This window comes from Carcharodon carcharias, chromosome 3 (assembly GCF_017639515.1).
Source record: "Carcharodon carcharias isolate sCarCar2 chromosome 3, sCarCar2.pri, whole genome shotgun sequence".
Taxonomy (NCBI): Eukaryota; Metazoa; Chordata; class Chondrichthyes; order Lamniformes; family Lamnidae; genus Carcharodon; species Carcharodon carcharias.
In genome coordinates, this window is record NC_054469.1 from 47,670,491 (window position 1) to 47,695,922 (window position 25,432).

General features: G+C 44.8%; 1 protein-coding gene across 1 annotated transcript in view; it reads right to left on the minus strand.

Annotated features, from left to right (window-relative positions):
- Positions 1-25,432, minus strand: part of LOC121275990 (integrin beta-1-like) — a 94,684-nt gene that overhangs the window by 18,014 nt on the left and 51,238 nt on the right. The window contains exons 8-11 of the mRNA XM_041183934.1: positions 14,245-14,334; positions 13,995-14,135; positions 9,566-9,762; positions 1,109-1,347 (exon numbers count right to left, since the gene is read on the minus strand). Coding sequence (XP_041039868.1) covers positions 1,109-1,347; positions 9,566-9,762; positions 13,995-14,135; positions 14,245-14,334 — 667 coding nt within the window. The remainder of the gene's footprint in view (positions 1-1,108; positions 1,348-9,565; positions 9,763-13,994; positions 14,136-14,244; positions 14,335-25,432) is intronic.

Below are 25,432 nucleotides of genomic sequence, written 5' to 3' on the forward strand. Positions count from 1 at the left end.
CATATATAAACGATTTAGACTTGAATGTAGGAGGGTTGATCAATAAGTTCGCGGATGACACAAAAGTTGGTGGGGTGGTAAATAGTGAGGAGGATAGCCTTAGATTACAGGACGATATAAATGGGCTGGTCAGATGGGCTGATCAGTGGCAAATGGAATTTAATCCAGATAAGTGTGAGGTGATGCACTTGGGCAGGACAAACAAGGCACAGGAATACACGATGAATGGTAGAACCCTGGGAAGCACTGAGGATCAGCGAGATCTTGGTATGCATGTCCACCAGTCCCTTAAGGTAGAGGGACAGGTAGATAAGATGGTTAAGAAAGCATATGGGATACTTGCCTTTATTAGCCGAGGCATAGAATATAAGAGCAGGGAGGTTATGCTGGAACTGTATAAAATGCTGGTTAGGCCACAGCTAGAGTATTGTGTGCAGTTCTGGAATCCGCATTATAGGAAACATGTGATTGCACTAGAGAGAGTGCAGAGGAGATTTACCAGGAGGTTGCCTGGGCTGGGGAGTTTTAGTTATGAGGAGAGATTGGATAGACTGGGGTTATTTTCCCTCGAGCAGAGGAGATTGAGTGGGGACATAATTGAGGTGCATAAAATAATGAGGGGCATAGATAGGGTAGACAGGAAGGAACTTTTCCCCTTGGTGGAGGGATCAATAACCAGGGGCCATAGATTTAAGGTAAGGGGCAGGAGGTTTAGAGGGGATGTGAGGAAGAATTTTTTCACGCGGAGGGTGGTGGGAATCTGGAACTCACTGCCTGAAAGGATGGTAGAGGCAGAAGCCCTCATAACATTTAAGAAGTATTTGGACGTGCATTTGTGATGCCATGGCATACAAGGCTATGGGCCTAGTGCTGGAAAATGGGATTAGAATAGTTAGGTACTTGTTTGACCGGCACAGACTCGATGGGCCGAATGGCCTTTTTCCGTGCTGTAGACCTCTATGACTCTATCCTTCATACCCAGCGATGTTTTGCATCTTTCACAACAAACATCTGTGATAAATTAGAAATAAGTGCAAATTCTGATGACCAGGAATCAGCATATTGAAAAGTAAATTTTGGCAGGTTGTTCATCATGCTGTAAACTTGCCTCCACAAATCAATCCATTAGATCGGTCACAATTGAAGTTATCACATTCACAATATTTTCCAGAGATGATTTCATTGGGATTTTCCCTTTTTTTGCAGATACATTCCCCACAGATACAATAGCCATTGTTGCTACAGATTGGAGATGCATTATCTTTTCGACATGAAGCATCCATATCCTCACTAAATACTTCATCAGTGCTGCATTCACAAAATTGGCCAATATATCCTGCATTGCATCTGAAAATTAAGCAGTTAAAATAAATAACAATAAACCAGAAACTTACTTTCTTCTTTAAAAACAAGCACCCTTGGTGTCAAGGAACAGTGCTTCAACTTTTGACTGGGCACTTTACAGCTTTCTGGAATCATCGTTGAGTTCAACAATTTAAATCATAACCTGCGTTTTTTTGCAGGTTCACTTTTTTTCTCTTATTTCTTTCTTAATCCTTTTACTTTGCATTCAGACAACTGCTATCCTGCTATTCACACCTCATTGTGGCACATCTTTTGTTTCTTTGCTTGCCCAGCTATCACAAGTCTTCCCTTCTGTTCTTCTTCCCACCCTTCCCCTTTTCACCTGCTCAACCCCTATTGTTATGATCCCAGCTGATGTTACTACCAGACAAGCCAGATCTCAGGGTGGAACCCTGCTTGATAGATCCTAACTTTTATTTTTTGTTTGATATCCGAACAGAGTCACAGGAGTCAGCTGTTGAACTTTTAACAAAAGAATAAAACATTTATTAAACCAGAAAAAATGAACTATATTACAATACTCCTTCCCCCACAACAGATATATACAGATTTGTAAGGATAACACAAGTTACAAAAGCTATCTTATACTCGAATGTTCACAGTAAGTGCACAGTCCATGTAAACCAATAGGTAACCTGTGGTCAGACACACCACACTCTGAAACCAAGTGACAGATGCCACCCCAAACAGATGCTATGGATCTCTCATCAACTCCCCCCAGATGCTTGTCACACCGTGAGCCAACTGATCTCACTGGACTCCGTCTTTCACACAAGGGTTTCCAATTTCCACTCGCCAAGAACTCACTTTGGAATCTTCTTCCAAACCGGTGCTTTCTCTCAGAAATCTTCCACAAGGGTCCGCCTCCAGGGTTTCTAACTCTCCTTCCAATGTTCCTCGCCCCTGGATCACCACGTGCTTTCTTCCACTCAATTTCTCTCATTTACTGAGGCTGGGATTTTCCCTGCCCACTGGTGTTAGGCATGTTCGGCAGCATGAGCGGACTAGATAGTGAGAAGGCCAAAACTTAATTTCACAACGTTGTGAAACCAGTTTGCGATCGTCCACTCAGCCCGTCGATGGCAGGTCGCAATCCCCACCATCGGACATTGGGAACATCAATGTAATACATCAGTATATCATTATAAGGCCAGCCCGACGGACTGTTTCCCCCGCCCCTCCCCCCTCGCTGGATTGTCCGCCCAAGTCGATGGGAAAACATGCTGGTGCAGAACACATCTTGACAACTGTGATGTGCTGAAGTCGGGACTTACCCACCAGGGCCTGCTCATATCGCGGATATCCAAGGAGCAGAAGATGCTGGAGCCTGACAGCAATGCGATCCTGGAGGAACATCCATGGCATGTTGGGTGGATTCTCAAGGACGTGGCTTTGCTGCAAAGCAGCTCACGGAAGTTGGAAAGTCACCGTTGATGCTCACAACGAATGATGGTTGAGGAGGTGGAGAGGAAGATCTAGGGAGACGAAGAGGTGTCAGGTGAGGGGTAAGGTTGGGAGTGGGGGAATGAAGGTGTCGGGGGGTGAGGTTGGGATGGAGGGGAAATAAAGGTGTCGGGGGTGAGGGCGAGGGGGAAGGAGCATGGGGGAGGAGGGGGTTATGGGGGGAGAGGATGGCAACTGGGGAGGTAGGTGTAAGGGGGGGTGGAAGGTATAAGGCAAGGAGTTCAGGGGGGGAAGGAATGCAGAGAAGGGGAGGGCATCCAGGAGGAGGAAGGAGTGTGGAGAGTGGAGGGAGTCCAGGGGGAGGAAGGAGTGTGGAGAAGGGAGGAAGAAGTAAAGTGGAGGAGGAGTCAGGAGGAGGGAAGAAGTAAAACTGGAGGAAGAAGTGAGGGTGTCTGAGGGGGTCAGGAAGGGGGAGGGAGTAAGGCTGAAGGAAGAAGTGAGGCTGGAGGAAGGAGTTGGGAGGGTGTAAGGACTAAGGGTGGTGCAAGAAGTAAGGATGTCTGAAGGAGTCAGGAAGGGGAGGGACTAAGTGGGGAGGAGTCTAGGAGGAATAAGGGGTGGAGGTTGAAGGGAGCGGATCTGGGGGGTGGGGGATGGTGGGGGGAGGGGGGGTGGGGGGGAGGTGGGGGAGGGATTCTTGGAGGGGAAGGTGTCCAGAGTGGGGGGGGAGGGGGGGATGTCCAGGTGAATGTGCAAGAGAGGGGTCTGATAGGTCCATTACTGCCTCCTGGGGAGCGAACTGAGGATGGGCATGAAATGAGAGAATGACCGAAGTGGTCGGGTGAGTGTTTGACGGTAGCGGTAGGAGGGATAGTGAGGGTGCTTGTTGGGGACTCAGAGGCAGACACGGAACCTGGGGTGGATAGGAGGAGATCAGGGAGGTGAAAATGGATAGAGGTGGGACTTTCAGGAAGGAAGGGAACGTATGCATTCACCTGGACATCCCCGAAAGAAAAGGGTTGTGGCTGGTAGGTCATGGAGGAGAGGTGGAAGTTAATGCCCTTGGGGGAAGGAAATGGGTCACTGGGGGAGGGGAAAAGATGGGGGAGTGCATGAAAAACTGAATCAAGACCATACTGTCCAAATCGAAAGTGAAATGACAGTGGTGATGGGCGCGATCAGGTGCTGCATGGGAGTGTGATCATTGGCTGGGCAAAGATACAGGTCAACTCAGATGGACAACTAAAAGAGAACCCCAGCAGGCAGCATTGAAAATGCTCAGGACTTGGAGCTGAGTGTGATGGGGGAAAGGTCTGTGTGCCTGGGAACGTGCTTACGTGAGGCTCTGAAAGGCCTTGCCACACACACACACACTCACACACACACACACACACACACACACACTTCTCCCTCCAGAATCACTCATTGGCCAGCTGCTCCCTCTGTGGTGACAGAGGTTGAGTGGCTCACAGGTAAAGGGAACTCAGAAGTTCCTGAGTGGATGATCCAGGGATGTCCAGCTGCCACTCCTCCTCTCTTTGAGTGCCCGTGGGCCCGGCCTGACTTCTTGAGGAGCTTCTGGAGGGACGTCGAAGTGCCCAGTTTCCCTCTCATGTTGCCAGTTCAGAACTCACCCATGGCTCCCTCGATGACGTGCAGGTCTAAACGCATCTCCCATGTTCTGCTGGACCAAAGTCTTCCCCATGGAGATCTAAATACGCTTACATGTGTGCACCACTTCATCAGAGAGCAAGCGGATGCACTCCTCCAACTCATGTGCCGCTCTGTTGAGTTCTTCCAACAGCTCTGAGTGATGTTCCCATGCCTTCTGCTAACTCTAGAGACTCGTCATCTGACTCGGTCCTCGCAGGTGCCTGACCCCCCAGCAATCCTCCGAGGGCTGATGAGCTCACATGAACCTGCGTCCTGCTGATGTGGACATGTGTCCGTACGGTGACCACCAGATTGTGAACCTGAGCCTATTCTAGATCTAGGTCCTATTGAGGTGTGTGTCTCTGCGCTGGTGCAGGGTGTGGGTAAGCGCTGTGATGGGTCTTGCAGGCTGCTTATTTCCAGCTCTTCAATGGAGGAGGTGTCCTCTAGGCTGAAGGTGAGGGTGTGGATGGAGCTAAGGGAAAGTCTGGCTGACGATGTCGGTCACTTGGCAGAGCTCCCCATGAACCAAAGCAGAGCTAATTAGTTCATGGCAGCAGAGCCAAAAGCAGGAGAGAGAGCGCTCACAGTTGCATTGAGAGAGGGATGATGTGGTGCAGGATCCTCATGTGGGTGTTCACCACTGACCTCACCATCACCGCAGGCAGGGTCCACGTCCTCACCAGTCAACACAATGGCACGCTCCTCAAAGTGAGTGATGGGCCTAATGTGAGCTACTCCACCCCCAGTCTGGGACCTCTCCCGGCTGATGTGAGAAGGCTTCTCCTGCATAAAAACAGAGGGTATGAGCTTGATGGAAATGTGAGGATGTGTGTGAGATTTAATGGTGTTATTCCTTGAGGTGTGAGATCCCTGTGCATGTGTGATGGGTTTGTGAGTGTGTGAGAGTGATGATAAGAGTGAATTCCTTGGCAGAATGGATGAGACCATTCATCCTGTAGCAGTACTGGGTGGCTGTCCTCTTTTGCAGGGTATTGGCACTGACCACCAATGCCACTGCCTCCCAAGCCAAATTAATGAGGTTGCTGCCCATCCTGTGGCCAGAGCGGGAGTAGAGGACATCACGGTGAGCCTCCACTGTGTCCAAAAGGCGCTCCAGGGACATGCCATTGAACCTGGGAACTGCAGTCTTTTTGTCTTTCAGGGCCATGTCTTTTTTGCAGCAGTCGTGGGCTGGAAGTGCTGAGAGGTGTGCGTGCAGCTGGACTTGGCACCCAGCATGATGAAGCAGAGAGGCAATGGCGCGGTGGGAGAATGAGAGCCCATCTGCTATGGAAATGGTGAGTTTCCCGGGAATATATAATTAATGCAACAGGTTTGGGGTGATACCGTGTGAAAAGCCATCATTGCAGCTGGTGGGTAAAACGTCTTTTTACCCGCCCACTACAGTACCGTGCAAATCTGGGACAATTCCGCCCTCAGCCTTGTCAACAGAACACAATTGCTTCACATACCCATAGTAAAGAGTTACAGACCTTCAGCTGTCTCATTGGATCTTCTGGCTTCTTGCAAGCCAATATTGCTTTAAATCTGCATCCTACAGCCTTCTCCCTTTAAGTTTGCAGCCCTGTCTCTGCTCCTTACTCTTAACTCCACTTATCAGGACCTTTTCCATATTCCTGTTCTTTTCCTTTGACTGGAAGCTCTTCTTGGGACTTGCTTTTTTTCCTTTAGGACCTGCTCCCTTCAGTTCCCTCTCCCAGCAGACTGCGGACAACTTGGTATCTCCCTTGAGATCCAGAACTCACTTGACATTCACTGTCACTTTAACTTTACAGCAACTGATCTAAGTTTCTGAAACTTATTTTCCTCAGCATTCTGCTAGTATGTCAGCTAGAGACAGACTTAAACTGTTCCCTTTATCTTTGAGCATAATGATCAACTGAACTCAAACGGCCTTTGGTTTTTCTCTGTCTCTCTGTAGGCCTTCTGCTACTAGGCAAGGGCACAGTTTCTTCTATATTGTTTTAATTTCCCTAAACCACTACCTCCTTGATAACACAAGCCTCCACTTCAAGGGTCATAAAACTCATTAAAAATGCAGGTATACAAACAGAGCTTAGACTTGCTGTTTCCACTCTAAGATGAAACTAGATTCTAGGTTTCATCTTTTTAACCCACAAATAGAAAGATATAAATTAACTTTAAAGCTAATACTTAAACTTAAAGCTATAGCTTATTCCTAACATCTAAAAATACAAATACAACTTATTTTAAACTATCTCTGGTTCCTAACACTATTACATTTCTAACTTTTCTCAGTTCTCATGAAAGGTCATCAACCTGAAACATTAACTCTGTTCCTCTTTCCATGGATGCTGCCAAATCTGCTGAGAGTTTCCAGCACTTTCTGTTTTTATTTCAGATTTCCAGCATCTGCAGTATTTTGCTTTTGCAACCATGGTCTTGCCTGTCTTCTTTCCTTCCAGAACAGCAGTGGGAAATACTTCAGTGTGAGAAGGGCAGAGAAAGAATGAAAAGAATTCTCATTGAGAATAAAAAGGTTGTGTCAAAGGCCAAACATCCATGGATGAATGGGAAGATTGTACCCAAAGAAACATGTCAACAGTTAAACTAGAAAAGAAATACTAAACAGAAAAGGCTAGGTACACCAATAATATCACAGCTGTACTGTTGTAAACTTGTGCTCAACAGTCTAGCCATGTTGCTAGCTAAGCTATTCCTGCACTATACGGGCGTCTACCTGACAATATGGAAAATATGTTCCGTCTACAAAAAGCAGGACAATTCCCATCCAGTCAATTATCACTGGAATTTAATACAGAGATAGTTGAGGTCATGAATTTTAACAAAACAGACACTATAAGATTGATAGCACAGTTCTGAAGAATGTGCAGGAACAGAGGAACCTGTTGGTTGATGTGAACAGATCTTCATAGGTGGCAGGACACATTAAGAGAATTATTAGCAAAGCCTATCATAAGATCACAAGAAAAAGGAACAGGACTAGGCCATTCGGCCCCTCGAGCCTTCTCTGCCATTCAATAAAATATTGGCTGCTCTGATTATGGCCTTTATTCCACTCTGCTGCTCCCCGCCCCCCCCCCGACCCCCCCCACCCACCACACCCCCCCACCCCCCCCTACTCCCCCGCCATAACATTTCACTCCCTTGATAATCAAAAATCTGTATAACACAGCCTTGAATATATTCAATGATGCAACCTCCACTGCTTCTCTGGGGAAGAGAATTCCAAAGACTAACGACCCTCTGAGAAGAAATTTCTCCTCATTTCGGTCTTAAATGAGGCACCTCTTATTTTTAAACTGTGCCCCCTGGTTCTAGATTCCCCCATGAAGGGAAACATCCTCTCAGCATCTACCCTGTCAGGGTCTTATATGTTTCAATAAGATCTCTCATTCTTCTAAACTCCATTGAGTATCAGCCCAATCTGCTCAAACTTTCCTCATAAGACAACCCGGCACTTCACCCAGGAATCAGACTAATAAAGCTCCTCTGAACTGCTTCCAATGCAAGTATATCCCGCCTTAAGTAAGAGGAACACGTGTATACGTTACTCTAGGTGTGGCCTCACCAATGCACTATTCAGTTGTAGCAAGACTTTGATTATTACATTTATACTCCATCCGCTTTGCAATAAAGGCCAACATTCTATTTGCCTTTCTAATTACTAGCTGTGGCTGCCTGCTAATCTCTTCTGATTCAAGTACAAGGTCACCCAGATCCCTCTGTACTGCAGCATTCTGCAGTCTCTGTCCATTTAAATTATAACCTGCTTTTCTGTTCTTCCTGCCAAAGCAGACAACTTCACATTTTCCCACATTATACTCCATCTGTCAATTTTTTGCCCAATTACTTAACCTATCTATATCCCTCTGCAGACTCTGTGTTCCCCTCAGAACTTGCTTAAACCTACCCATCTGTGTATTATCAGCAAATTTGGCTATAATAGTGGGTCCCTTCATCCAAGTCATTAATATAATTCATAAATAATTGAAGCTCCAGCACTTATCCCTGTGGCACTCCACTAGTTACAATTTGCCAACCTGAAAAATACCCATTTATCCCAAATCTCTGTTTCCTGCTTGTTAGCCAATCCTCTGTCCATGCTACTATATCACTCCCAACATCATGAGCTCTTATCTTGTGCGGTAACCTTATATCTGGCACTTTATCTAATGCCTTTTGGAAATCTAAATACACTGCAGCTGATTTATCGTTTATCCACCCTGCTTGTTTCATTGTCAAAGAACTATAATAAATTTGTAAAACGTAATTTCCCTTTCACAAAACCAAGTTGACTCTCCTTGACTGTATTATGATTCTCTAAATGTCCTGTTACTGCTTCCTTAATAATAGATTCCAGCATTTTCCTAATGACAGATGTTAGTCTAACAGGCATATAGTTTAAAAACAAAAAACTGCGGATGCTGGAAATCTAAAACAAAAACAGAATTACCTGGAAAAACTCAGCAGGTCTGGCAGCATCAGCGGAGAAAAAAAGAGTTGACGTTTCGAGCATATAGTTTCCTGCTTTCTGTCTCCCTCCTTTCTTGAACGGAGGTGTTATATTTGCGGTTTTCCAAAATGCTAAGGAACTTTGGAAGATTACAACCAATGCAGTCACTATCTCTGCAGCCACTTCTTTTAAGACCATGATGCAGGCCATTAGGTCCAGGGGACTTGTCAACTTTTAGTGCCATTAGTTTCCCCAGTGCGTTTTCTCTATGGACATGATATGGGATCTTGGGGTTCATAAGTAGAAGTATTGACTACAAAAGCAGGGAAGTTATTTTGAAAATTTATAAAGCTCTTGTTTGGCTACAACTAGAATATTGCGTCAAGTTCTGGTTACCACACAGGGGTCAGCAATTTAGATGAAAGATTCTCAACTCCAGTGGGCTTGGATATTCAGTTATTGAATATATTCAAGGCTAGGATAGGTAGGTTTCTCGTCACTAAAGGAATCAAGTGACATGGGATCAGGCAGGGAAATGAACTTGAACTTGACGATCAGCATGAGTTCATTGAATGGTGGAGCGGGCTCAAATGCCTATATGGCCTACTCCCACTCATACTTATGTTCTATATCTTGTTATCAATAATGTGTGCACAAATTCTGTATACATTAATGACCTACCTACAGACTCCACACTTGAACACTCCATGGTGACAATATGAGCTATTAGTCATTCCATCTTTACGGCACTCACATTCGCATACAAACTCCAAATCAATTTCAACTTTCTCATCAAAACCCTGTGGCTTGATGTTAATAGTTGTCTTCTGCCCATTATTAGGGCATTTCTTTGCTCTGATACTTATGGCGAAGTTCACCTGGAAAGAATGGAGTGACATTTTAAAAATACTACCTCTTTCAGGTATTACAAGCGAAAATGTTCTTGCTGGCTGATCTGCAAGGTTGAAAAGAATAAAAGTGAAAAGGTGAATGAAGAAATGGTGATTAAATTGCACTAACATTTAGTTTTAGAAGCCCAAAGGCCACAGGAAGAAGGAAAGACTGAGGGAAGTAAGGATTTCCAAAGTTTTCAGGCCCTGGTGAAGAATAAATTAGAATTAAGACTGTGCATTCAATTTGTAATTTCAATGCAGTGAGAATCTAGGGTGATGAAAGAATGCGTACGACAATCTATTCGCAGATTAGGAGAAACGACAGTACTATCACTAAAGCAGCTTTCTTATATTAATATTTAACGCAGCGACATATCATTTTAAAATTAGATTTAAACCAGTCAAATATTTAAATATACAAGAAATTATGGTAGCATCCACGCTAGAACTCCGATATGTAATGAGATGTAAATTTCACCACCTCTTGGCAGGTGGCTGTGATCTTAACTGCTCAGCTTTGATAAGTTGTCATGTATGTTGTGGAGCTATCTGTTCAAACATTATGGGTTACCTAGGAACCAGTCTCAGGGGAAAGTAAGCTGTAAGGGGGGCACCAAGAGGCTGCAAATGGTTGTAGACAGGTTGAGGGAGTGGGCAATAATCTGGCAGATGGAATGTAATGTGCGATGTGTGAAATCAACCACTTTGGCATGAAAAATAGAACTTTGTTTTCCATGGCGAGAGACTGGGAAATGTTGGTATTCAGAGGGACCTGGGTGTCCTCTTACACGCATCACAGAAAGATAACATATTGGAACAGCAAGCAATTAGGAAGACAAATGGTATGTTAGCTTTTATTATAAAGGGATTGGGGTATAAGAGAAAGAAGTCCTACCACAATTATATAGGACTATGGTGAGCCCATACCTAGAGTATTGGGTACTGCTTTGGTCTTCTTACCTAAGGAAGGTTACACTTGCCTTAGAGAGAGAGCAACAAAGGTTTTCAGGATTGCTTCCTGGAATGAGAGGACTGTCTTTTGAGGATCCCCATGTCACTTATCATCCTGGCTTAGAAATATATCGCCCACCACTCCTTCACTGTCGCTGGATCAAAATCCTGGAACTACCTTCCTAACAGCACTGTGGGTGTACCTACACCACACGGACTGCAGTGATTCAAGGAGGCAGCTCACCACCACCTTCTCAAGGGCAACTAGGGATGGGCATTAAATGCTGGCCCAGCCAGCGAAGCACACATCCCCGGAATGTATAACAAAAAGGCTGAGTACACTTGGTCTATATACCCCAGAAATTAGAAGAGTGACAGGCGATCTAACAAACATAACATTTTTAAGGAGCTGGATGGGGTAGATGTTGAGGGGAGGTTTCCCTTGGCTGGGGAGTCCAGGACAAAGGGTCACAGGTTCAGAATAAGGGTCGGCTAAGTAGAAAGACAAAAAGTAACGCCTTGCATTTACATAGCAACTTTCACAAACGCTGGATATTCCCCCCCACCAAAATCACTTTACAGCCAATCAAGTGCTTTTGAAATGTAGGCACTGCTGCAATTTAGGAAATGTAGCAGCCAACTTGCACACAGTAAACTTCCGCAAATAGCAATGTGATAATAACCAGATAATCTGTTTTTGTGATGCTGTTGAATATTGGGGAGTAACTCACCTCCTGACTCCCCAAAGTCTGTCCACCGTCTACATCTACAAGGCACAAGTCAGAATACTCTGAAGATGACTCATTCGGACTCGAAATGTTAACTCTGTATCTCTCTCCACAGATGCTGTCAGACCTGCTGAGTTTTGCCAGAATTTTCTGGGGTTTTTTCAGATACTCTCCACTTGCCAGGATGAGTGCAGCTTCAAAAATATTCAACAAGCTCAACACCATCCAGGACAAAGTATTCCCGCTTGACTGGCACCTCATCCTTAAGCATTTAAACACCTGAAACATTCACCCCCTCACCAGATTGACAGTGGTAGCTGTGTGTACCATCTACTAGAGGCACCACAGCAACTCACCAATGTTCCTTCAACAACACCTTCCAAACCTACAACCTCTACCAGCTAGAAGAGCAAGGGCAGCAGGTGCATGGGAATGTCACCAGCTGCAAGTTCCCCTCAACGTCACTCACCATCTTGACTTGGAATTATTTTGCTGTTCCTTTACTGTCCCTGGGTCAAAATCCTGAAATTCCCTTCCTAACAGTAGTTAAGGACTGCAGTAGTTAAAGAAGGTGGCTCCTTCTCCAGGACAACCAGGGATGGGCAATAAATGTTGGCCTAGCCAGCGATGTCCACATCCCATGAGAGGATACATTTTTGAAAACTCCCCTGCTCTTCTTCAAAATAACGCCAAGGGGTATTTTATGTCCACCTGAGAGGACAGATGTGGCTTCAAGTTAACATCTCATCCAAAAGACGGCTCCTCTGACATTACAGTATATCCACAGTGCTGCACTGGAATGTCAGTGTTGACATTTGTGTTCAGTCCTGGAGTATGACTTGAACTCACAATCTTCTAACTCAGAGTAAGAGTGCAACCAACAGAGTCATAGCTGACTGTTTAAAGCTATTTCAGGCTTAATGAGGGGAAATTTATTTACTCAAAGAGTAGTGAACCTTTGGAATTCTCTACCCAAGAGAGCTGTGGATGCTCAACCACTTAATATATTCAGGGCAAATATCAATAGATTTTGGGGTGCTAAGGGAACTAAAGGATCTGAATTTAGTGTGTCCATGAACTTTTTGAATGTGGAACAAGCTCAAGAGGCCAAATAGCCTACTCTTACTCCTATTTCCCATGTTCTTATATTCATACCAGCATCACAGATACCAGTCGTCAGCCAATTTGTTTCACTCCACAAAATAACAAGAAACCAGCTAAGTGCACTAGATGCAGCAAATACTATGGTCTCCGACAAAATCCTGGCTGTAAGGCTGAATCATTTTCCAGAACTAGCCATTCCTCTGACCTATCTGCTCCAGTGTAGCTGCAAGATTGGCATCTACCCAGCAATGTGGAAAATTATCTAGGTATATTCTGTCCACAAAAAGCAGGATAAATCTAATCCAGCTAATTGCTGCCCCATCGATCTACTCTTGATCATAGGCCAAGTGATAGAAGGTATCATTGACAGCGCTTTCATGGGGCACTTATTCAGCAACAACCTGCTCATCAATGCTCAATTTGGGTTCCTTCAGGATTACTCAGCTCAAGATCTCATTACAGCTTTGATCGAAACATGGACAAAAGAGCTGAACTCCAGAGGTGCAGTGGGAGTGACAGCCCTGGGCATCAAAGTAGCATTTGACAAGTGTGGCATTACAGGGCTCTAATAAAACTGAAGTCAATGTAAATCAGAGGGAAAACACTCAGTGGCTGGAGCCATACCTAGTACAAAGAAAGATGATTGTAGTTTTTGGATGCCAATCATCTCAGCCCAGGACATCACAGCAGGAGTTCCTCAGAACAGTGTCCTAGGCCCAACCAACTTCAGCTACTTCATCAATGGCCTTCCCTGATGATTACACAGTGTTCAGTTCCATTTGCAACTCATCAGATAATGAAGCAGTCTTTACCCTCATCCAGCAAGACCAGACAACAGTCAGGCTTGGGCTGATAATTGGCAAGTAACATTCGCACCACAGAAGTGCCAGGCAATGACCATCTTCAACAAGAAAGAGTTTAACCATCTCTGCTTGACATTCAACAGCATTACCATTGCTGATTCCTCCACCATCAACACCTTGAGGCTACCCTTAGCTATTAACATTTGCATTATTGCCAATGTTTTTTTCCACAAAGGGAATACAAATCATTTGGTCAGGTAACTTTTTTGGAAGGAGTTGAGGAGGGTCTTAGTGTAAGACACTGTAGCAGCTACCACAAAACAAAATGAGCAACAAGTAAATATAATAGTTTAGTTCTAAAATCCCAGCAGAGGTGGGTAGGCTATGGGCACAGCATCCCTGTCACCCCACCCAATTTTTCACTGCCCTCACCTGTCAACCCATTCCCAAGGACGTAAAATTCCGGCTTGGATATGGGGACGATATCTGATAGTAAGGCACGTCTTCACTTGCCAAACGTTGCACCACAAGTGCATAATTTCCACTAGTTGGTTACTGATCTCTTTGAGCAGACTGAAATGCAGGCATACGTTATATTCATTGCAACTTTAGTTTTACACTGATACCTTACCTCATCACCAGTTTGAATATCTAAACACTTCCTGCCATTTTCCCCTGTATGAATAATATTATTTTTACAGTGGGCTGTATAGTGTATTGACACTCCTTCTGGCAATTTGCTGTTCTCCAAGATAACCTCAAAAGCCAAAGCCTGTAAAAAAAATGGAAACATCACCACCACTAGATTTCTAAGTATTGGACCCAGTACAAAAAGTTGAACAGATTTTGATGCACGAGTCACTTTAATGGTCAATGCTTACGTGATAAGCATCAAGGATTAACTTGATTACATTACTGGAATTTGATGTCAGAATTCCCACATCATATTTTGGAATTGAACCTTGGAGCGTCTATTAAAATAGAGAAAACAGGTTGTTATCTTTCCATATTATAATAGGCTGCAGCTTTAATAATAATGGTAAGGTCCTTGAAAACTCTTATTGTGAATAAGCGATAGCAACAGGAATGGCATAAAAATTTGAAACAGTGAAGGTTAGGGGAGTTACTTCTGTTCTCAGTGAAAGATGCAAAAATGATTCATACATAAGATTTTGAATGAATGCTTTCCTTAATTCTCCCCTACATAGTCAAAGTGGTGCTCTTGCCTATTGCCCAGTTCCTATGACCTTTCAGTAGAATCATGACCTTGGCCTAGTTTCCCAAGTTGGCGTTATAATCATGGCAAGATCCAAGTAGCATCTCTGGCAGCAAGTGAGAGATGACCACTGACCATGAAGAAAGTTCAGGTGCCGCTACAGCACAGGGCCACTTGTGCACACCAGAAGAGGTAGAAGGCCTTTTTTGGAGCAGAAGACTAGCCATATAAATACTGTGGCTACAAGACCAGATCAGAGGCTAGGAAGCGTGTGACAAGTAACTCACCTCCTGACTCCTCAAAATCTGTCCATCATTTATAAGGCACATGTCAGGAGTGTGATGGAATACTTTCCACTTGCCTGGATAAGTGCAGCTTCAATAACACTCAAGAAGCCTGACACCATCCCGCTTGATTGACACCTCCATCCACAAACATTCACTCCCTCCACCACTGACAAACAGTGGCAGCAGTGTGCACCATCTACAAGATGCACTGCAGGAATTCACCAAGGCTCCTTCGACAGCACCTTCCAAACCCATGACCGCTACCATCTAGAAGGCCAAGGGTGTCAGACACATGGGAACACACCCACCTGGAAGTTCCCCTCCAAGTCACTCACCATCCTGACTTGGAATTTTATCACTGTTCCTTCACTGTCACTGGGCCAAAATCCTCTAACTCCCTTCCTAACAGCTCTGTGGGTGTACCTACACCACATGAACTACAGCAGTTCAAGAAGGCAGCTCACCACCACCTTCTCAAGGGCAGTTAGGGATGGGGAACAAATGCTTGCCTAGCCAGAGATGCTCACATCCCATGAACAAATAGAAAAAAAGAATTGGTAGGCTTTGCTGTCTAACTTTCCCCACTGTGCAATCACTATGCTGCCAGATTTTTTTTGGGGTGGTGGCGGGGTGGAATTTTATTTTATTTTTTATATTATTTTTTATTTTATTTTTTTTTATTTATTTATTATTATATTATTTTATATTATTTTTTATTTTAATTTATATAATAATATAATTTATATTATATATTATTTTAGAAAGCTAAAATTCAAGCTACAGCATCACAGAAATTGCAACAAAGAATTGGACAGTTCTAGTGGTGCCTCTGGTGGTTTTAGCTCTATAACTGATAGGGCCGCAAAATAGGAGTAGATCTTTTCTCTAAGCCCTTATAAATTTTTCATTTTAAATAGCTATCCAATTCCCTTTTAAATGATGCAAGATCTTTACCTCAATTGCCAATGGTGATAAATATTCCCTTTTTAATAAGCCATGTTGTGAACATGTTTCTTCTCATTCCCATTTCATTCCTCGAGTGATAATACAGACTCCACGGTCACTCATCACAGACCCACCAACTAGTGAGAACAGTCCATCACTGTCAAAACCTTTCATAATTTTGTAATTATTAGATTAAACCACCTAACCTTCTCTGTTTCATTAAAATTTCAAATTTTTACCTTTCCTTCACAACTATTACCTCCACGTCCGATATCAATCTGGTAGATTTTCTCTGTTGCTTGCATGCCTCAAATATCATCCATTTAAAGCTCAGAAACATTTGTCTTTTTACAGTATTTTTTTCCCTGAATCTCACCGGTAAAGGTTTACGTAGCTGCACCTCTAGATCTCTCTGCTCTTCCATTCTGTTAAGAATCTTACCATTGAAGTCCTTCTTTTCACTGTTCTTTTCCCAACATTATGCAATTTGTTTTTCTGCAATCACCTGTATCTATTTTCTAAATGATACTTTCTAAATTCTACTTACTGCTAAATGGTGAAAAGGTGGAAATAGTGGAGATCCAAAGACTTGGGGGTACATAGATCATGTCATGAACAGGTACAGAAAATAATCAAAAAGCCTAATAGAATGCCTTATATCTAGAAGACTAGAATACAGGGTGTAGATGCTATGGATCTGCCTTGCCCATTGTGAACAGCGGCCGGGACACACTGTTTGATATGATCCACCAGTCTTTAGGACGTACAGCCTACATACCTAGCATCACATTGGCACTGAAATTTAACGCCCTGGTTAGACCACACCTGGGGCAGAATTTTCCCGTCGGTGTGCGGGGAAGGGACCCACATGCCGACGCATAAAATGACGTGCGGTAACGTTGGGCGAGCGTCCCAATGTCACCGCGCACCATCGCGATATTTCATTGGGCGGGAACGCGATGATCTCCGATGTGCGCCCACCATTAATTAACGGGCCACTTAAGGCACTTGAGGCGTCAATTTACAGAGCTTTTTCGACGTCCGTGCAATCTTCGGGTTGTCACATGGGCGCATTGGGCAGGTGGGTAGGACACATTTGCATAAACCTCATCCATAGGCAGGATAAGATGGCTCAGTGGGATTGCGAGTGTGCTCTGTCAAATATTTTTCAAGGTTACTGATACTTGCCTGTGTGATCTGCAATACTTCAAAACACATACCAGTCACTTGCTCTGGACTCACAACCTTCAAGTCAGCAATCTGCAGTGAAGAATCTTTTTTGGGCCTGCAGGTTTCAGGAAACCTTCTCTTAGCCTGGGAATGGGAGTTGCACTCTCCATTGGAGGCACCTCCGCTGAGGAGGAAGGGAGGGCTAGAAGGGGGAGGAGGCCACAAGTGCATATTCAGCCTCCAGGGGAGCCACCTTTGGGAGGACAGGCACAGGCACAAAGGGTGCAGGACCAAGAGGTAGTCCAAGGTGGAAGGGGCCGCAGAAGATACCATTATCCTGCTTCCAGTGTATACAGGTGGTGAAGCAGCTACCTTAATATATCTGAGGTGCAGTGCCGAAGGAGGTTCAGTTTCTCAAGGAAGACAGTCAACTATCTCTGTCAGATGATAGGGCCTGAGATCTCCCTAACTGTGTGGGTGGACACCCCATGCCAGCGGCTCTGAATGTCACGGCTGCCCTCAACTTCTATGCCTCTGGCCCCTTCCAGGGGTCAGTGGGTGATCGTTATGGTGTCTCCCAATCAACTGTCCACAATTGTGTCAAGCAGGTAACAGACGCTCTGTTCAGGCATGCATTGACCTTCATCCACTACCGTTGGGACCAGGCAAGCCAGACACAGCGAGCCAGAGGCTTTGCAGCCATTTGTAGTCCAGGGTGCAATAGACTGTACACATGTGGCCATCAAGGCGCCAACAGGTCAGCCCGATGCCTTCGTCAACAGGAAGGGCTTCCACTCCATAAACGTGCAGATAGTGTGCGATCACAGGATGCAGATTTTACAAGTCTGCGCAAGGTAACCAGGCAGCTCCCATGGCGCCTACATCCTCAGACACTCCCAGGTGCCGGGGCTCTTCAGTGCTCCAGCCCGGCTGGATGGGTGGCTGCTGGGTGATAAGGGCTATCCCCTCAGAAGGTGGCTCATGACGCCTTTCCAGCATCCAAGAACAGAAGATGAGCAGCGGTACAATAGGAGCCAGGGCACCACAAGGGCTGTGGTGGAGAGAGCCATCGGTCTTCTCAAGATGCGCTTCCGATGCCTGGACTGTTCGGGGGCCCACTCCAGTACCCCCCAGATCATGTGTTGGTGATAGCGGTTGCATGCTGCACTCTCCACAATCTTGCGTTGGTAAGGGGGGGACGCAGTGGACGATGAAGTCATCGATGCAGTGACTGTGGCTGCACATGATGAATCCAGCAGTGAGTCTGAGGATGAGCACGCACAGGAAAATGCTGAGGGGGTAGCTGCTGACCCAGGCATACTCCAGGGAGGCAGGGACACCCGGGAGGCTTTAATCCAATGAACCTTCAGCTAGCCCACCACATATGGACCTCCAACAAAAACCTGTGCTGCAGGCTCCAATCTCGATACCTGAGTGTAATATCTACCTGGAAGGGAACATTAACTAAGGGCTTTGCCAATAAAGCTGAACGTCCCATAAGCATAAGTGATAAACCTGCGGTGTGCCTAAGGTGCCTTACGTTTACGTTTTTGGGTGTTATGTCATGATGCTGACCCCTCTCTGGAACTGGCATCTGAGACAGCCTGCTGACTCTGCTGTCCTGTTGGCCTTGATGACCTTGGCGGCCATCCTCTGGCATGTGGAGCCTGTGCTGGCCCCGCTTGGGAGGGAGCTGCTAGTTCCACAGCTGGCATCTCCCCAGTCATCGCAGCCTCATTGGATGTGACAGTCACTGGCAGAGCAGCTGCCGCCCTCATCCGGAGCGCCCTGAGAGGAGTCCGCAGAGACTACAGGCAGCTGCTGCGCCAACGTGAAGTCGTTTTGGATCTCCCTGTTCACCATGGATGGATTGGCACCAAGCTGAGAAACTTGGTGCCCAGACAACTCCAGAGGCACATCATCAGGCACCGACTGAGCATATGCCTGGTCCCCTGCAGTCCTCCAACCGCTGGCACCATGGGCACCCTCTGTCTCTGCTAGTTAGTGACTCCAGTGATTGTGAAGTGCCCTCACTGCTGTGCCCCGGGACACTAGCCGATGTTCTAACTACCACCTATCTGCACTGGTGCACTGCCATGGGTGTTAGGAGAACAATGGTGACCTCAGTGCTGGGCTTAACATACCTACCCGTGACACCCCAGCCCCACTGACACAGGTGGACCTGGGCGCATGGCACCTCTCCAGATCTAGGGCCTCCTGCTTGAAACGGCTGAGAATCACTAACTGTGCCATCCCTCTGCCAGTCCTCACCCGCTGGGTGGCATTATGTGCATTCTTCTCCTGAAAAGGAGAGAAGAGCATTGATTAGTGCTACTTGTACCTGGACTCTCTTCGCGGACGGCCCACCCCAACCAGAGTGGGACATTGCAGGGCTCCAGTGCCTCCTCACCCTGCAACTGCCGAACACCCACACAAAGCTGCTAGGCCTCTTACCCCCCTCGCTACAACCACCTTGGCCAAATGCTGCCTACATCACATTAGGCACCACATGGTCTAACCTTCCATAGCAAAGAGGCACAAGCACATGGAGTACAGAGGACAGCAGATCAATCAGTGCCACGCCACACTGAAGCTCCCCTTGCAGCCTGTCATCACCCTGACTTTGACATGTCCTGGAGCTCCAGCACTGCGCCTGGGTGCAGCTCCTCCAAGTTGCCCCCAAAACCGTAATATCGGTCTCCACATGCTGTAGGCCAGAACCCATCTCTTCACCACTCTCTCAGGGTGACCTCAGCATGGGCAATATCTGCTGGCCCACCCAGCGAAGGACACATGCCATCAATGATTCAATGCAGTCACTACACTCAGACTTGGCGGGGGAGGGGGTGGAGGTCACCAGGGGGGAAAGCTTACCTGCTGGGTTATGTGACCAGTGTCAGCATGCTATTCACCCTTCCTGAGTGCAAGAGGTCTTTGAAGCGCTTGCGGCACAGGGTCCACTGCGTCACACCACGTCGCAGGAGCTCACTGCCTTCACATCTCCTCCCAGGCACGTTTGGTCACGTGGGGGGTCTCCTCCTCTCGTCCTGGGGTATGAGGACCTCCCGCCTGCGCTACCACCTCCTCAAGGAGAGTAGTAAGGCAATCATCAGAAAAACGAGGGGCACAGTGCCTCCTGCCTGGCCTCACCAGCAGCCCCCTGGGGAGCCCTTCCACTGGCCATGAGTCACAGCCTTTGAAAGGCTGCAGCAGATTTTTCAAACAGGCCACTGGGTCACCATTGGACCTGGTGGTCATTGCAGTCCCGTCGCCCTCAGGAGCCATGATTCACACTGGGCGGGCCTTAATAGGCCCGCCCGCATAAAATGGTGGTGTGGACCCAATCGCGGGTGGTGACCGGGTGTGTGCCCGCTCCCCCTCCGCCTGTCAGCTAGCCAGAAAATTCTCCCCCTGGAGCCTTTCTAGGCACCACACGTTAGGAAGGATATATTAATTTTGGAGGGAGTGAAACATAGAATTACCAGAATGATATCAGGACTCCAAGGGTTGAAAAGACATCACACAAACTAAGCTTTTACTCTCTGGCATTTATAAGGTTGAGAGGTGAGCTTTGCTGAAAAATTGGACGATTTTTGTTGAAGCTTTTCTTCGCAATTCGCAAGAATACCAAATATAAAATGAACAACAAATTATACTGTATGAGAAGGGAGTGTTGATTGATTGTCAGTTGGATGCTGATTGGTAGAGGTGTTGCCATGGAGAATGCACCAATTGATGGTGGCTGACAATTAACTGCCAAGTACTGTTTGAAATTTAAACCAGGCTGCTTGATTCTGATGAGGAATGAACCAGTGAGTGGCTGTCACTTATTTTGTTTAGCTGAAACAGGCGCAATGTGTGTACATGTTCTTTCTGTCCAATCAGAATCAAGCTGCCTGGTTTTGGTGCATTTGGTGCATTGGTGCATTCTTTATGGCAAAGCCTTTACCAATCAGAGTCCAGCTTGCACCAATCAGCATTCTTTCATATAGTATAAATTGCTGTTCCCTTTACATTTTCTATTCTTGAGAGTTGTGAACAAGATGAAAAGCTGTGACAAAGAAATGTCTCTTTCAGCAATACTCAAGTTCTGTCCTACCAAACAATGAGTTGAGAGGTGTTTTGTTCAAAATTTAAGATATTGTGAGGATCAGATAGAAATTATTTCTACTAGTTCAAAAGTTTAGGACTAGGGGGCATAGTCCAAATATTAGAGTCAGGCCTCTCAGAAGTGAAATTGGAAACATTTTTACACACAAGGTAGAAGTTCGTAACATTCCACAAATGAGAACTGATGTTCAATCATTTGGGAATATGAAAGTGAGATTAATAGGTTTTTGTAAGCAAAAGTATTAAGGGATACAGAACAAAGGCCCTGTTGGAGTTTGGTCAACCATAATCTAATTAACTGATAGGACAGGCTACAGGGTCTAAATGGCCTACTGTTCCTGTGCATCTGCTTATCTACTCACACTGCTAAGCTTTCTCTGCCTCCCATAATTTCCTGCATTGTTATCACAGTTTACCCACCCTGCCATGTGGAGAAGTATTAATTTTGATACATCTTTTTGCACATACTAATTTGATACAGTATTGTGGGGATGGAGAGGTTTTAAGCAGAAGCAAGGCCAGTACACAGAATGCTAAGTGAAGTAAGCTATAAGCTAAATATACTTCCAGAGATAACTATTTCAATTTTTGAGTTTATGGAATAAACAGGCATCTAAAACAATTAGTGAGGACTCAGTTGAAGTTTTCTGAGCTAAAGTTCCCAAGTTCAATAGGGCAAGGGTTTAGCATCAAGAGAGGAAAGTGGTGAAAACGGTCCATGGTAATCCTGAACATGAACAAACTAGCCAGGCTAAATAACCTTATCTTCTTATCTTGTTCTCAGGTCATTATCAGGGGATCAACAGATATATTGTACTTATTCAGTAGATTACTGGTGCCTGTTTTTAATTGTCCTATAATCCTACCAGGATCATTCCAACCTTTTCATCTAAAATATTTCAAACAACCTTTGTCCCAAGAATTCTTCAGCTGACAGTTGCTACTAAGAGGAAACAGCAAAAATGTTCACTGTTAGATTTTAAATGTAGTTTGACAAAATTGGAACCATTCAGGGCTCATTGCTTTTTAGCAACTTTTAAGTCGCTGACATTATAGCTTGAACTGCTAGTGAACAGTAAATGTTTTCCAAGAAGATCTAATTCAGTGACACAAAAAAACCACCTGTTTAAAAAATGACCAAACCAAGGGTGTCTGAAACTGCAAAGTCACAGAAACAGTGAACCAGGCCGTGTGCTGGCGCTATATGAACTAAAATGTAAGGTTTGAAGGTCTGTCACAAGTTCAACCAAATACCAGTCAGTGAGAGAATCTAGGATGCGTGAAAACAGTACAGGAGAACAACAGCATACCGACTTCGCCCCGACCACCTTTATAACAGATATCACCTTTTACCAATAATGTCAGTCTTTATCTAGCCAGTAAATCAATTTCCATAAAACATTTCATACACTCTTAGCTCCACCTCCTGCTTCTAGCCAGTTTGCTGTGATGCCATTAATTTCATCACCATTGCGTGGGTGGGATTTTTGCCTGGTCATGCAGGCTTGGCGAGCCGGCTCAGGAGTGGCCTCGAAACTGGCCACGGCCTGCGACCAGGCCCCAACTGCAATTTCACGCTGGCTGGACAATTAACGGCCAGTCAGTGTGAATTGCGCGCTACAACACTCAGCGCTGCTGGGGGTGGGGGAGGAGGGCGAGCGTGGAAGTCAGCGCATGTGCGTGGGTTGCGCTCAACAAAATCCCCCTGAAGGCACAAACTGTCTCAGGGAGCTGAAGATTTTTCACATTAAAAATAAACAAGTGAAAACTAAAGAAACCATGTCCCTTCATGCGACTCTGTCACAATAGCAGAGGCATGTTAGAAATGATTTTTAAAAAATCTTAATTTTCTTAAATAAATCACTGGTTAATACCTCATCCCACCCATGGATGAGGTTTCGCAAAAATGCAAAGGCCGCTTGGCCTATTCACCTACCCGCCAACCGAACGGTTGGACGGGCAGCAAAACATTCCATTCAGTTAATTGTTTCAGGGCCTTAATTGCCGGTGGGCACGCTGCCACCTCTCACGCGCACCCGCCGAGCGAAGTGTCGCAGGAGTGCACGATGACATCGGGGCATGCGCCCAATGTTATCACACACTATTTTTCTCTCGCTCCGGTCAGGTGTGTGCTCGCCCAACGAGGGAAAAGTTCTGCCTCATGTTTCTAATTGCAGTCGTTTAATTCTAATATTCTGTCATTTAGCACCAACTTTAACTTTTAACCTTGTATTGATACACTTGAGTAAAGTTGCTTTCCACCTTTTATTCTAAATGCTTTTTCTCCTACCTGTGCTGTTTTGTTCAAAGAATTGATCCCATATCCTGCACCTCCAAATTGTTCCTGCTGTAAAAGCCTAATTAACTTCAGTCTACAGAAGGCAGCACAATTTAAACACTTGGGAAGCATGTGGTGGAAACTATACCTGATATAACAATTTACTAAATTATTTCATGAAAAGAAACTATTTATTTACAGTTAGAGCTTTTATGAAGTGATAAAAATTATTGGCTATTTCTTCCAGTTACATATGGTAAAGGCTGAAGTACATCAGCTATACAGTTACATGTCAAAGAATTCTGATGGCAAACAACACTTGACTTCAAAAACAGGATTACTAATACAAATATTATATTCAATGAATGGGAGCACTTGAAATTTCACAAAAGAAATGTTTAACAAAACTGAATGATGAACTCTGACAGCAACATCCACCTTATCAATGAGTCACACCACAGTGACATGGATTATTATTCTTTTGTTAATTGTTAGCAGATGAAAATACTATACAAATAGAAAGCAATCCGCAAAGAAATGTTCAATAAACATCATTTAGTCTGCAAAGATGGTAGGGTGAATCTATTGAATCACTGGTTTAAATTCATAGAAGCCACTATCATTTGTTTTGTATGAGGTTGGGAATTATTTTAGAAATGTATAATACGTAGTTTAGAGTTTATTCTATAATAAAATTGAGCGTAGCGGTTATGTAGCCTACCTCTCTTCCATAATCATAGTGCATATTGGTTTAATGCATACATCCATTCCCTTGCTGAAATAACTTTTAAATGAAACTAATGGATTCTCTGAGTAATTTAAATTAGCTTTGTTCTTTGGTGCTTAAAGTCCAGAGAGAGCTTTTTTCAAAGTATATATGTTTATTACAGTTATAGAAGAAGCTACAAGTCAAGTAAAGATGTTAAAATACAAAGGTTTTACTTATAACATAGACAGCTAAATAAATATACAACCTGTTAACATCTACAAGTTCCAAGATGATCTTTGTGGTAGTACATAAGTGAACCAGTCTTGGTCTAAAACCATTCTAATACATTATACTTCATGTCTGCTTTGATACATGTTAAATCTCTCATTATATTACAGGAACTTGAGGCTGCTTTTTTGTGTGATTATGTTGGCCCAAGCTAAGCAACCTCCTAACCACATCCACACATTCCAAAATAGGCAGAAACAGTTACTTCAGATGCACTTCAGCCTTTACCAGATACCATAACCTAAGAGAGTAGGCAAAATGCTGTCTTCCGACAGAGGTGGACAAGGACAATCACTCAATCTGCTGACAATAGCAACTTTGATTCTAAAAGCTCTACTACTGAAAAACCTGCAAAATAGTAGACTTCTAACATATTTCATCAGGTTCTTGTAAAGTTCAATTCTGTGTTGGTACTTACAATAAATGTAATGGTTTGAAGATAGTTTCTGTCTACACGTATAATATTTTTGAAAATACTAAGCTTAGATTTTGCAACTGAGAAACAGGACCAGACCTCCATTCACCGATAAGTTACGCATCTCCTCCCCACACCACCACCCACACCCCACCCCCCCACCCCCCACCCCCTCCCTCCCCTGCCAACACACACACCCACCTATTCCATTCATAGCCAAACATTCAGCTTTGTGATTATTTACATAATGGAGCCGGGTCACTGGCTTCTACCATGAAGCATGACTAAAGCATGGGTAGAGTTTTGCTGTGAATGCCCGTTGCAACATGAGTCAGTTAAATAAACCAAATTCTTTTCAACATGTTAATTATTTCCTCAGAAAGTCCACGGAAATTACTGCACAGGTTTTGACTAACATCAACTATTTTTTGGGTCCCTTCCATCAGCCTTTGAATTCTGGATAACTAGACTTATTAGGAGACCTTGCAACCCATGTTCTAATGATACAAATGCATCAGAGGATATATGGTCCTCTTTTGCATGTAGCTTAGCTGCAAACTGGCTACATCTGGGCAGATTCATCCAGCATTTATTGGAAACAACTTGACGGAAATGAGGAGGTGTGCAGAAAAGCAGGGAAAGCGCAGATTG